This window comes from Onychomys torridus, chromosome 17 (assembly GCF_903995425.1).
Source record: "Onychomys torridus chromosome 17, mOncTor1.1, whole genome shotgun sequence".
In the NCBI taxonomy this organism is placed as follows: Eukaryota; Metazoa; Chordata; class Mammalia; order Rodentia; family Cricetidae; genus Onychomys; species Onychomys torridus.
In genome coordinates, this window is record NC_050459.1 from 25,453,509 (window position 1) to 25,465,723 (window position 12,215).

The 12,215-nt window shown below is 42.9% G+C and overlaps 1 protein-coding gene across 4 annotated transcripts in view; it reads left to right on the forward strand.

The window, feature by feature from the left end:
• Nucleotides 1-12,215, forward strand: part of Fut10 (fucosyltransferase 10) — an 85,052-nt gene that overhangs the window by 51,541 nt on the left and 21,296 nt on the right. For 2 of the 4 annotated variants that reach the window (XM_036166543.1, XM_036166542.1), the window contains exon 4: nucleotides 8,260-9,095. The exons of 1 other annotated variant lie outside the window; for it this stretch is intronic. In XM_036166543.1, the coding sequence (XP_036022436.1) occupies nucleotides 8,260-9,095 (836 nt within the window). The remainder of the gene's footprint in view (nucleotides 1-8,259; nucleotides 9,096-12,215) is intronic. One more of the 4 variants, XM_036166544.1, reaches the window with a different exon arrangement.

Below are 12,215 nucleotides of genomic sequence, written 5' to 3' on the forward strand. Positions count from 1 at the left end.
CGAACTTAGGTCCTCAGGCTTGGCGGCGAGCACCCTCACCTGCTGATCCATCTTTCTGACTCTACTTTGATACATTTTTCCTTTGATTTTTTTAAAAAAATATATCTATTACTAAATGGATCTTAGTGTCCTGTACATTTTAAGTCACATCTCAAAGGAGAATTATAATGTAGTTCAGGAATGAGTTTTTTTGTTTTGTTTTGTTTTTGTAAGTCATTTGATGGTTCTTTTTTTTTAAAAAAAAAAAATTCTTTTAACTGCAAGGTAGTGGCACATGTCTTTAATCTCAGTACTTGAGAGACAGAGGCAGGTGGATCTCTATGACTTCGAGGCCAGCCTGGTCTACAAAGTGAGTTCCAGGACAGTCAAGGCTATACAGATAAACCCTGTCTTGAAAAAATTAAAACCAACCAACCAAAACAAAACAAAACCTTTTAAAAATATTTTTATATAAAAAGGAAGCATGCATTTTTATGTTTCCACATTTCACCAGCTGTACTAAAGGAAATAAGCTGGAAAGTTAATCTTGGCAGGGAAAATTGAAGCCCAATGGTGCTGACAAGGTGTTAGACACATGAATGAAACAAACAAACAAACAAATAAACAGCGTTTTCAGAAGAGTGAGGGGATGGACGAATAAGAGAAAATTTACAATAAAGTTTGGGGAAACTGTTGGCAGAAGGCAAGCAGAAATGGGCTTTGTGTCACTCATTTTCTGACGAGAAAGCAGAGTTAGCCTGGATGTGACAAGCAGTGGAGCTTTATTAGAGGGTCAGTTGCACAGCACTTAAAACACTGACTGACGGAGCAAAAGGAGGAGGAGGAGGCTATGAAAAGGAACAACCATAGCAAACCACTGTGGGCTGGTGAAGCGCAGGGGTGTCGCAGACCAGCTCTGACTTGTTGAAGGGTTCTTGCAGGGAGGAGAGAGGAACGAGGAAGTATTAGATAGAAATATAGATCTAGATGAGAGAAAGAGACACAGGATAGCTTCGGGAGGGCCCCTGGTCAATACCCAGTCGCCCAACTTTATTCATAATGGGCCTTTTATTCATCAGCAAGGGGAGGGGCAAAAGACCTCCCCCTTCCAAGGTATAAGGTATAAAATACCAACAAGTGTAGACCCTTCAAAATACCTGGTACCCATGTCATTGGCCAAATCATCGTATTATGCAGCTCTGCTGGGTAAAGCAAGCTCAGACTTTCTGACCTTGTGTGAAGCCTTACTAGGGAGCCTTTGTGGCAGGGGCAGTGGCTTCATGAAGAGTGACTTGGCTGCACCTCTTGAGGCTCCACTGAAGGTGGAGGAGGTTCCTTCTCACTCAACAACCCCCGATGCTCCCATTGGCCAGACCTAATTGCAGGCCAGTTGTTCAGGGATTCTGAGAGAGCAGGTTTGCAGGACAAAGTCCCATATAATACAGAGCATTGGCACAACATCATATTCAAGAAATAGTACTACAGAATTCCCTGCCCCAAAGGCCTAGAGTTAGTCCATGTCTAGAATCTGTACTGGCATTTCTCCTGGTTTGTAGTCTCCAGGGCAGGCTGTACTGCTAGAGTGTGTACTTAGGGCTTGGTGGTTAGCCAAAGGGTGATAGCAAATTATGAGCCATAAAATTTCTGTATTAAATACTTGTTAAAAACAGAAAGACACATTATTTGCTCTACTACAGTAAGGGATAGATACTTTATTGTAAACTTGAGCTCAAGTATGAATGTAGGAAAGACAGCTGGGGTTTGTAGTCAACCAGTAAGGCGGGGACAGGGGAAAGAAAATGGCAGAGAGTAAATCAAGAATATGGAAGTTCTTACTAAAGGCAGGCAGTGATCTTTGACATCAAGTGTAGGAAGTTAGGATACCCAGGTAGGAGATTCTTTGAGATACCTCGACTCAGCAGGCAGAAGATAGGATCTAGTTGTGAAGGGCTCTCTGGGGAGTTTGACTAAAGTTTGGTAGAAGAGGGAGACCGGAGCTGTGAAATCTGGAATTGTAGATGGAGATAGCCATATGCATATTCATAGGCTGATCTTTCAAGGTATGGGACAGGTCCAAGAGCAGGAGAAGTCTTCCTTACCCATTTGAGGACCTAAGCATTCTAAATGTGAACCTCATCTTCCTGTTTGCTTTGAAGACCTTGAACCCACCGGTACTAGCGGGGATGGAGGAGAGAGGTTGTCTGTGGAAGAGCAGCTGGGGAGAAACCTCAGAAGCAGCAAGCTGAGGTGCTTCTGGAGTTGTGCCAACAGCGTGAGGAAGGGAAGAGGGATACTCCAACCGTGGCAGCCCCACGTGAATGAAAGGGGACTCTGGGTCTTAGCTGCTTTCTCAACAGAAACTCTGACAGCAGCGGCTTAAGGAAGGAGGAGTTTATCAGGCTCACAGTTCAAGGCTCCCGTTGCTGTGGTGTAGTCATAGTGGCAGGAACTTGAGACCACTGGTCACATCGAACGCACAGTCACAATGGAGAGGCGAATACCGGTGCTCAGCTTCCTCTTTGCTTTTTATTCCGTTTTGGACTTCAGCCCCTGGAATGGTGCTGCCCACGATCGTCCCACCCCAGGCAGCCCAACCTAGAGACTCCCTCACAACACAGCTAGAGGTTTGTCTCCGAGGTGACTCTGGAGTCTGTCATGTTGACGATGTTAAACAGAACACTTTTTCTTCTGTTTTTTTTTTTTTTTTTTTTAAACCTCGTGCCAACAAGCCTCTAGAGAAGCTTATCATCTTTGACAAAAACGATGTTTTTGTGTTTAGCTTTTTGAGACAGGATTTCACTATGTAGCCCAGGCTAGTCTATAGTGGTCTTTCTGCCCAAGCCTCTGGAATGCTGGATAACAGGCATGCCTGACTTTTTTTTTTTTTAAGACTGGTCTCATGATGTACAGCCCAATCTACTTTCACTTGCTATGTAGCTTACGCTGGCCTTGAATTTTCAGTCTTTCTGCCTCAGCCTTCAGTATGCTAGGATTAAGGGCATGCAGTACCATACTTTACAAAAAAGTTTGTTTTAAATACATGTCATTTACTGCTTTAGACATGTGCATGTGTGTGCACATTAGTAACCATAAAGTTATGTTTGCAAAGGTAAAAGGCGAGAACACCGGATAGCCTTTTAGATTGATCTTTAGCCTTTAAAATATTTAGGCACATGGTGTGTGGGACTTTCAATTTTTCTTTTGCCTCAGGTCTTGCACATATTAAGAAGGGGATTGCAAAGTTATTGACAGGCCTTCAGCACAGGCTCCATAAGGAGCTTGAGAAATGTCCATGTCCGGGGGATGGACTAGGCTTAATGAGTGTGTGTGTGATTGAGAGAGGAGGCTGCATGATGGTGACTTGGTTAAGGGGCAGGCACAGGGACTCTTAGAGAGAGTTAGTGGGAGGGGAGGAAGGAGTATGAGCCCAGCAGTTAGTTGGAAGACTTTGAGTCAGGTGTCCTGTCAGAGCCCCTTCTGAACTGGCTAGAGAGACAGGGTATCGATAGAGGTGTGTGTAACGAATTCAGAATTGTTCAGAATTTAGCTTCAAGTGACAGGATCTTCTCCCTGATGTCCTTTCAAAATGTTAGTTACTGCTCACCACCCTGGGAGAGCTAAATAACCTGATGGAGTTATCATGTGGATAAGTCAAGAAAATTCACAGGACAAGGATTTAAAAGCAGCAATAAACGTACTCACTGAATAACACTAGACTGCTTTTCTCAGAAAGTTTTAGTCCTTGTTGAGGATTGTTTTTGGTAGCACTGGGTTTTTATTTGGCAGGGATATTTTGTTGTTAGGTTTGAATCCACTTTGGAAAGCACGTCTCTCCTCTAGGTTAAGCCGTGCCTTCTTTCTAAGCAGACTATATTTGCTGTATTACGAGAGTGCTAAAGTTGTTGTATATTTTTGTGGGAGCACTGGAGGGTGCCTATATTCATTCATTCAGACTCATTCATTCATTCACTCTCTAGAATCAGCCAGTGGTTATTCTTGTCTCCTGCCATCGGCCAGTTTGCCATTGGCCCGTTTGACTCCTGCCCCTGACCTGGCTTTTTAGTTCTAGATGAGTCAGCCAAGCTGTGTGATTGAAGTGGGGTCAGTAATCCAAGTTGTCTTCTGTTTTCTCCAATTTGTGTGGGGATGATGAAAGATGCCCGTGTACCCCTAGAAGGAGGAAGGCACATAAACACGTCCCATAAAGCATGTCACTCCTCTCATTGCTATTGCAAATCAGTCTCTGTAGTCAGCAGTCTGGCATGATTTGCCAGCATTAGCTTTATCCCAAATTCGCAATTCCCTTTACAGTGTACTTCAGTGCGTTAAGTTCTGTTCATCAGCAGCTGTTTAAAGGAACTAATAAATGTATCAATATTGAGTAAACACAAAATCACCCAGAGAAATGAAAGTCTGAATCCAAAGCTGTTAAATGTAAGAGGCTGCAAAAGTGACTACATAAACTGGTGAACATATATAGTGAGTCAGATTTTTATGGATCACCATATTTTTATTTCCATCACTTCACTCAGCTCTACTCTGGTGATAGACTTTATCCTGGAGCTGAAGTGAAACTATCCGCTTCTTTTTTTAGCCACTCCCTTTTAGAAGGGTCCAGCACTGAGACTCTTCTGTAGGCTGTGATGTCCCCAGTGTGGTAGTTGAGATCTGTGGTGGTTTTGCTTTTACTGTTTCTGAGTGTTTTCTAGCCAAACCCAAGATTGATTGTAGCTTATGGAGAAGCAAAGTGACATTTTAAAAATAGTTTACTAGGGAATTTTAGCTTGAAACAATCAACAGAAGACTTACTTAATGTGATGATGATGTTTGTGCTTAGAGATTTGGGGTTGTATTATTTTTCCATGTATGTCTCAGGAAAGATACTGAGAAATGCTTTTTTGCTTGTTTGTTTGTTTTTGTTTTCTTTGAGACAGGGTTTCTCTGTGTAGCTCTGGCTGTCCTGGAACTCACTCTGTAGACCAGGCTGACCTCATACTTAGAGATTCACCTGCCTCTGCTTCCCGAGTGCTGAGATGAAAGGCGTGCATCACAACCGTCCAGTGCTGGGAAATGCTTTTGAAAATAGCAAATATGTGAAGTACTTCTGGTAAGTTACTTTAACTTTTCTCTTTATTAAAGTGACATATCTTACTAATAGGGGCATTCTGCCCCTGCAGACTCAACAGAATTAAGAGGAGAGAATGGAAACTTTCACATTTAGTTTTTTTGGGGGAGGGGGAGCACTGGACATTGGACCTATATTCTTGTGCCACGCTAGGAACAACATTCTGCCATTGAGGTAAATTCTCAATACTTGGTTTCAGAGACAGGGTCATGCTGTATTGTTCAGTCTGTAGTCCAGGCTGGCTTTGAAGTCATTCTTTTTCCCCAAGCCTCCCAAATTCTGGGATTAGTGGTGTGTGCCTCCATGTCCAGCTGTGTGTTGATTCTTAATAAACAAATATAGTTTTGCTTAGATTCTGCAAGGTCTTGTTTCGTTTTGATTTTGTTACTATAGATTGCATGTGTGAGGGGCTCATCGTCTTCCATCCTTTCTGACACTGAGATTCTGTAGCAGCTCACCACTTGTAATGAATAAGAGGCTCATTTCAGCCCCATTCATATTACCCACACACCATGACCGGACCTTCAGGGTGGTCACAGAAATCTTGATGCAGCTGTTTTTACTTCCTGCTGCACTTTACGGATGTAGACAAGCAGAGGTTGTGCTCAGACTCTCTTTGCTCTGTGAACACTGGAGGATGCTTTGTGGTGGTCTCTGTGTCCCTGCTCACAGCAAGGCTCCAGAGACATACTTGTCTAGGTGGTGAGGGATTGAAGGGAAAATAAAAATAGACAGATGGACACACAATTCACTGAGAATGGGTAGTCTTGGCTCTCTGCTGAAGAAGCCACAGCAGCTGGCGATTGAGAATACAAGCCCGTCACCGAGGTAGAGGTGGCTTTTTGGCAATTTCTCTGGGCTCAGTATTTATCCTCTGACTCAATTTAATGTCACCTAGGAAGGTTTCAAACCTTTTTTTTTTTTTTTTTTTTTTTTTTTTTTGCTTCTTTGTTTTGAGTCACAAATGAGAAAAATATAGGTACCATGGAGCTCAAGAACACTGCCCAGTGTCTCATTGGATTGAGCTGGCATCGTGCATGGCAGAACTAGTGAATAGGAAAGAATGAGTTAGTGACATTGGTATACATGGTCACAAAATTCAAAGTTGGCTATGTCTCAGTTCCCTTGTCACTTTGCAGCATGTAGGGGATTCTGCATTTGATGGGGGTACAGATCACTAGATTCTGGGCATTGCAGGGACTGTCTAGTGTGTCTACCCCAGCGGCATGCAGTATCTCTTCTCAGAAATGCCCTGTCATGCCCATACCTCATAGTCAGCCAGGTATGAGATACTGCTGTCTCCATAAGCACAGGCACCACCACTTTGGATATTATCTACTAGTGAAGTTGGGGGTGAATTTCATCTACTTGACAAAGACCTTGGACTGCTGGCTTGGAAGTTCAGGGTGACCCACAAGACTCTCACTCAGTCTACCATGTGAGCTCAGTAGGTTGTGACTAAGCAGCTTCAGGTGGTGGCCACATTCAGTCTCATCAATCTGGACTTAATTTCTCACTGATGTACTGTTGGCATCAGGAGTTTGTATTGTTTGATAGCATTTGAACTAACAGTAAGGACTAATTTTTGTGAGCCCACCAGAGACTGTATTTTATACTGCTATAGTTATTTGGTACTTTTTTGTTTTTTGGTTTTTCGAGACAGGGTCTCTCTGTGTAGTTTTGGTGCCTTTCCTGGGTCTCGCCCTGTAGCCCAGGCTGGTCTCGAACTCACAGAGATCCACCTGGCTCTGCCTCCTGAGTGCTGGGATTAAAGGCGTACACCACCACTGCCTGGCATATTTGGTACATTTTAATACCCTAGTATGTGGTAGAAGATGGAGTTTTCTTCTGGGATGTGTGTGTGTGTGTGTGTGCGCGCGCGCACACGCGCTTTGGTTTTGCTGTTTCTTTACATTAATATTTAACAACCTCAAGCCAGTGTACACAGTATTACTGTCAGGAGCATTCAGAAATTCCATATTGCGATAAAGTTCTAATTTTTCTTCCTTAGTCATAGAAATTAGTTCTTCCTGATCGGATCTCTACCCACATGGTCAGGAAATAACTGCTGGCCACATCCATCACATCTATCTACATGTTATCATATTACAGAGGTTTTTCCAATTCATCTTATGGAAGCCAGAATCACTCCTAATTATAAGCCTGTTATGCCTCTTTACTTTTTGATGTACTTGTTAATCATGCCCACCCCTGCAGCAGTCTGTAACATAGTGTTATTATCAGTGTTGTGGTCTTTAAAAGCCCCCTGTCTACCATTTTGACTAAGATTGATCAACTGCGCTCTGTTGAAATCAATCATTTTGGATTAAAAAAAAATCTATCCTGCATATTTCTTAAGGCTGCTCTTGGAAGATTCCTCCCCACTTAACCTGATTAACAATTAATCATTCTACCAGACCGGTTGCTTTTCTCCATTTTGCTTCCTTTTCTTGCCTTTTTTTTTTTTTAAAGGAACTGTATGTCTTGGTGTCTTCATTCTCCTGCTGTCTTGTAGACGGTGCCTCTGGAATGAAGAGCCATTTGCCGAAGGCAGTAGAGTAGTGCCTCTTTTGAAATCTGCCCAGGCACTCCTCCCTCTACCTTTTTAAAGGATTGAAAAGGACAATCCTTATATTTGGTGCTTCTTTCCTTGTCCAGTTTTCGGGTGCATGCTTCACAGTTGACTTCTAGGCACTTGGAGGGGTACTGACATATGCACTTATTATTTATAGTATTGCACTCTGTTGTTTGAATCTTAGATGGTCTAATAATAAAACAAACAAACAAACCCAGAGCTGGATATCAGGGTGAAAGCTGAAAGATCAGAGAAGCACAACAGTCAGCCACTAGTTCTTACCTCTACGAAATCCTCAGCCTAAAGAGTGAGTTCCTGTTTCCTCACACCATATATATATATATATATATATTCCTGGGATTATAGGCATGTGTGCTTCCCAGTACTGGGATTAAAGGTGTGTGCCACCACTGCCTGACCTCTCTGTCTAATCTAGTGGCTGGCTCTGTCTTCTGATCCTTAGGCAAGTTTATTAGGGTACACAGTATATCACCACAACACTCCTTTATATTACATTTTTACCCTGAGATCCCAAACTTCCTTTGGACATAATCATTCATATTTTATTTTCTCCTCCTAGGTACTGACTTGAACATAGACAGCTTACCTCTGCCTCGGAAAGCCCATCATGACTGGGCCCTTTTCCATGAAGAGTCCCCCAAAAACAATTATAAGCTCTTCCACAAGCCAGTCATCACCTTATTCAACCACACAGCCACGTTCAGCAGGCATTCCCACTTGCCGCTGACCACCCAGTACCTGGAAGGCGTGGAAGTCCTGAAGTCACTCAGATATCTAGTACCTTTGCAGTCTAAAAACAACCTAAGACAAAAACTTGCTCCAGTGGTATATGTACAGTCAGACTGTGATCCACCATCAGACAGGGACAGCTATGTTCGTGAGCTGATGGCTTACATTGAAGTTGATTCGTATGGTGAGTGTTTACAAAACAAACATCTTCCTCAGCCACTGAAAAACCCAGCCTCCATGGATGCCGATGGCTTTTACAGGATCATCGCCCAGTATAAGTTTATCCTTGCTTTTGAGAATGCAGTTTGTGATGATTATATCACAGAGAAGTTCTGGAGACCACTGAAACTGGGGGTCGTGCCTGTGTATTATGGGTCCCCCACCATCGCAGACTGGCTCCCAAGTAACAGAAGCGCCATTCTTGTTTCCGAATTTTCTCACCCCAAAGAACTGGCCAGTTTCATTAGACAGCTAGATTATGATGACAGATTGTATGAGGCCTATGTAGAATGGAAGCTGAAGGGGGAGATCTCTAACCAGCGGCTTCTGACAGCTCTCCGGGAACGGAAGTGGGGTGTGCAAGACATTAACCAGGACAACTACATTGATGCATTTGAGTGTATGGTGTGCCGCAGGGTGTGGGAAAACAGTAGGCTACAGGAGCAGGTGAGTGAATGGGAGTTTGCTGTGTGTGAGGAGGGGGGTGGGCCGGCTCCACCTCTCTGTGTGGTGCAGACCTTCTGTCTGTGGCTGCTGCCTGCCCCCATTCTCCATTCCTAAGAGAGAGGTGTGCCACACAGGAAGGTAGAAGATTACTTTTCTCTTTGGGGACGCTGGCATGCTTATAATTCAGGACCTTCTGAAGCTCTTCAGTTCTCCTTGTTTCTTCTGAAGGATACTTTTGCTACAGGTGCTGGCTATTGACACATGGGACTGCAGAAGAAGGGAGAAGGTCCCCAAATCAGAAACTTAAGAGATCTGCTTGCCGCCTGCATGAGCAGTCCTGTAATCCCTTCATCAGTTCTGTTGCTAAGGACCTTGTGGTTTGTGCCAGCTCCCTTCCCTTAAGCCCACAGGCTGCCATTAGGAAGCTCATCTTGCATATGCATTTAGCTACCTCTGTCTCCATTCTTGATCATGTTCTTTCTGACATATACTCATGCTTGCTAATATAATTTATTTGTCCTAATCCTAATGCTTGGGATCAGAAGAATTTCAGATTTTGAGATTTTTTTCATTTCTGATAATTATTTGCATAGCCTTTACCAGTTGAACATTTCCAATCCCCAAACCCCAAACCTGAAATGTTGTAAAATTAGAAAGTTTGTTGCTCAAAAAGTTTCAGACTTCAGAGCATTTTGGATTTCAGATCTTTAGATCTCACATGAGGGATGCTCAGCTTGTAAGATTTTTCAGGTCTCAGGTGAGGGATGCTCAACCCATATGAAGACTTCAAATAACAATGAGGCTAATGTCACTGGGCACAGACCCCAAGGACTACTCAACAAAACAGGATTTCTAACTTGATAGTGTTATAAGCTGGCTGGCAACTGCCTATTGAGAAACAGTTCCCATAGAGCATCTCTGACTGTTGTATTTAAAAGCGGCGTGGTGGTAGCCTTGGCGAGTTGGAGCCAAGGGGCATGGTGGAAAGTCCCTCACACCATGCAGACAGTGCTCACATAGAGAATTTTGTTAAGGGAAGAGAAGGGATGCAGAGTGCACCTCTGGAGATAGAAGAGAGGGAGAGAGAAGAAGAGATGGGAAAAGTCAGTCGTGACCTTAGGGGTGCCTTGGTGCATGCACAAACAGGCTATGCAGCTACCTAGGATGTCAAAGTTCCTAAGGGGCTGGCCAGGTAATGCTTAAATGCTAACACTGATGACTTTCTGCAGGGAGCCTTTTTTCTTTTTCTTTTTCTATTTTTTTTTTCAAGATAGGGTTTCTCCATGTAGTTTTTGGTCCCTGTCCTGGATCTTGCTCTGTAGACCAGGCTGGCCTCAAACTCACAGAGATCTGCCTGCCTCTGCCTCCTCAGTGCTAGGATTAAAGGCATGCGCCACCACTGCCCGGCTGCAGAGAGTTTTTAAAGGTAAAACCCATATCCTGTTTGTCAGTTGCAAACAGAAGTAGAGCAAGCAAGCTGTTAAACAGAAGTAAACAGTGGCAGTTAGCTGAGGCATCTTGACCGCAAGCCCCTGGGACAAGATTGGGTCATTTTTTAAAGAGACTCTTCCACAGGAGGGGGTTTAAGGAGGGAGACAACTCTGGGTCAGACCTTAGATGCTGCTGCAGAGACAATACATCACCAAACGCTGGAATTTCTAGCTCCTTGATCTTGTACTACCCAGACTCCAGAATTGTGAGAAACACCTAGTTTATCATGTTCTGCTATAGCAGAATACTTAGTGACTACCCTAAAACATAAGGGAGGATATTAAACAAGGGCTGTGTACAAGAAACGTGGCGGAACTAATTTGTGAAAATAAAATTGAAGTATACAGAGCTGATAAAATGATTTTTTCTACAGTCTAGCAATAAACAATTAGAAAAATAAATTGTTTAAAAATACTATTATAGTACCATAAAATATGAACTAATTAGAGTTGTCTTGGCCAGTCAGAAAACAAGATACACCAGAAGTGAAAAGTGCTGTTCAGAGAAGCGAGCTAAATCAATGGTAAGATAAATCATGCCCAAGGATTTTGTCAATATTGTTGTCAGTTCTGAAACTGATAGGGATTTCACCTAATCTCGATAGAAAGCCTGCTAAGTATTTTTGTAGCAATTGACAAATGAATATATATATATATATTTATAAAAAAAAACATAGATGGAAAAGCAGAAGACTTAAACTGACGCGAAATTTGCAGGTAAATGATTGGAGCTAGAAATAATTATTCTTAGTGAGATAACCCAGACTAAGAAGAACAAACATGGCATGTTTTCTCACATTTGTGGAGGTTAGCTTTGAACCGCTAGATAGTTTTGGAATATCCATAGAGGCCAAGAAGCTGGTAAGAGGCTTGAGGGGTTGGGTTCAAGGCCAGGGAATACAGAATGTAGGTAACATGAAGGGGGATGGGAAATAATGGAGCAAGAAGGATTAAGTGGGATTGCTAGGGTAGAAGAGGGATTGCAGGGAAGGATAACTAACATAACACTCCAGACTTTTGAAAAAGTCATATGGAGAGACGGCTCAGCGGCTAAGAGCACTGGCTGCTATTCCAGAGGTCCTGAGTTCGATTCCCAGCAACCACATAGTGGCTCATAACCATCTGTAATGAGATCTGGCATGTAGGCAGAACACTGTTTACATAATAAATAAATAAATTTGTAAAAAAAAAAAAAGAAAAAAGAAAAAGTCATATGGAAACCTACTACTATAGAAGATATATACATAATGGAGATACCCTTTCATGTGAGGATAGTGGGCCTCCCAGACCCCATAGGCTATCTAAAGCCAATTGCAGGACTGAGTTACCTCTTCGTTTGGAGCTCTTGGTTCCATGGACTCCCCCCACAAATGTTATAGGATATTTCTATGACTTTTGACTGCCCTCTAGACTCTTGCTGAAGATACTGTATACTCAAACCCGAGAACATGGAGAAATCAGGCTGGTACTGCACTGGAAGCTTGATTTGTATTGGAACTTGCTGTACATGCTACCTGAGGAGAAAAGTAACCATCAATCTTAGTTAGCTGTGAATTATGTGAGCTTAAAAAATGACGGGCCTGGCAAGATATCACTGGTACAACAGTGCCATGAATGTTAGGGGAATAGT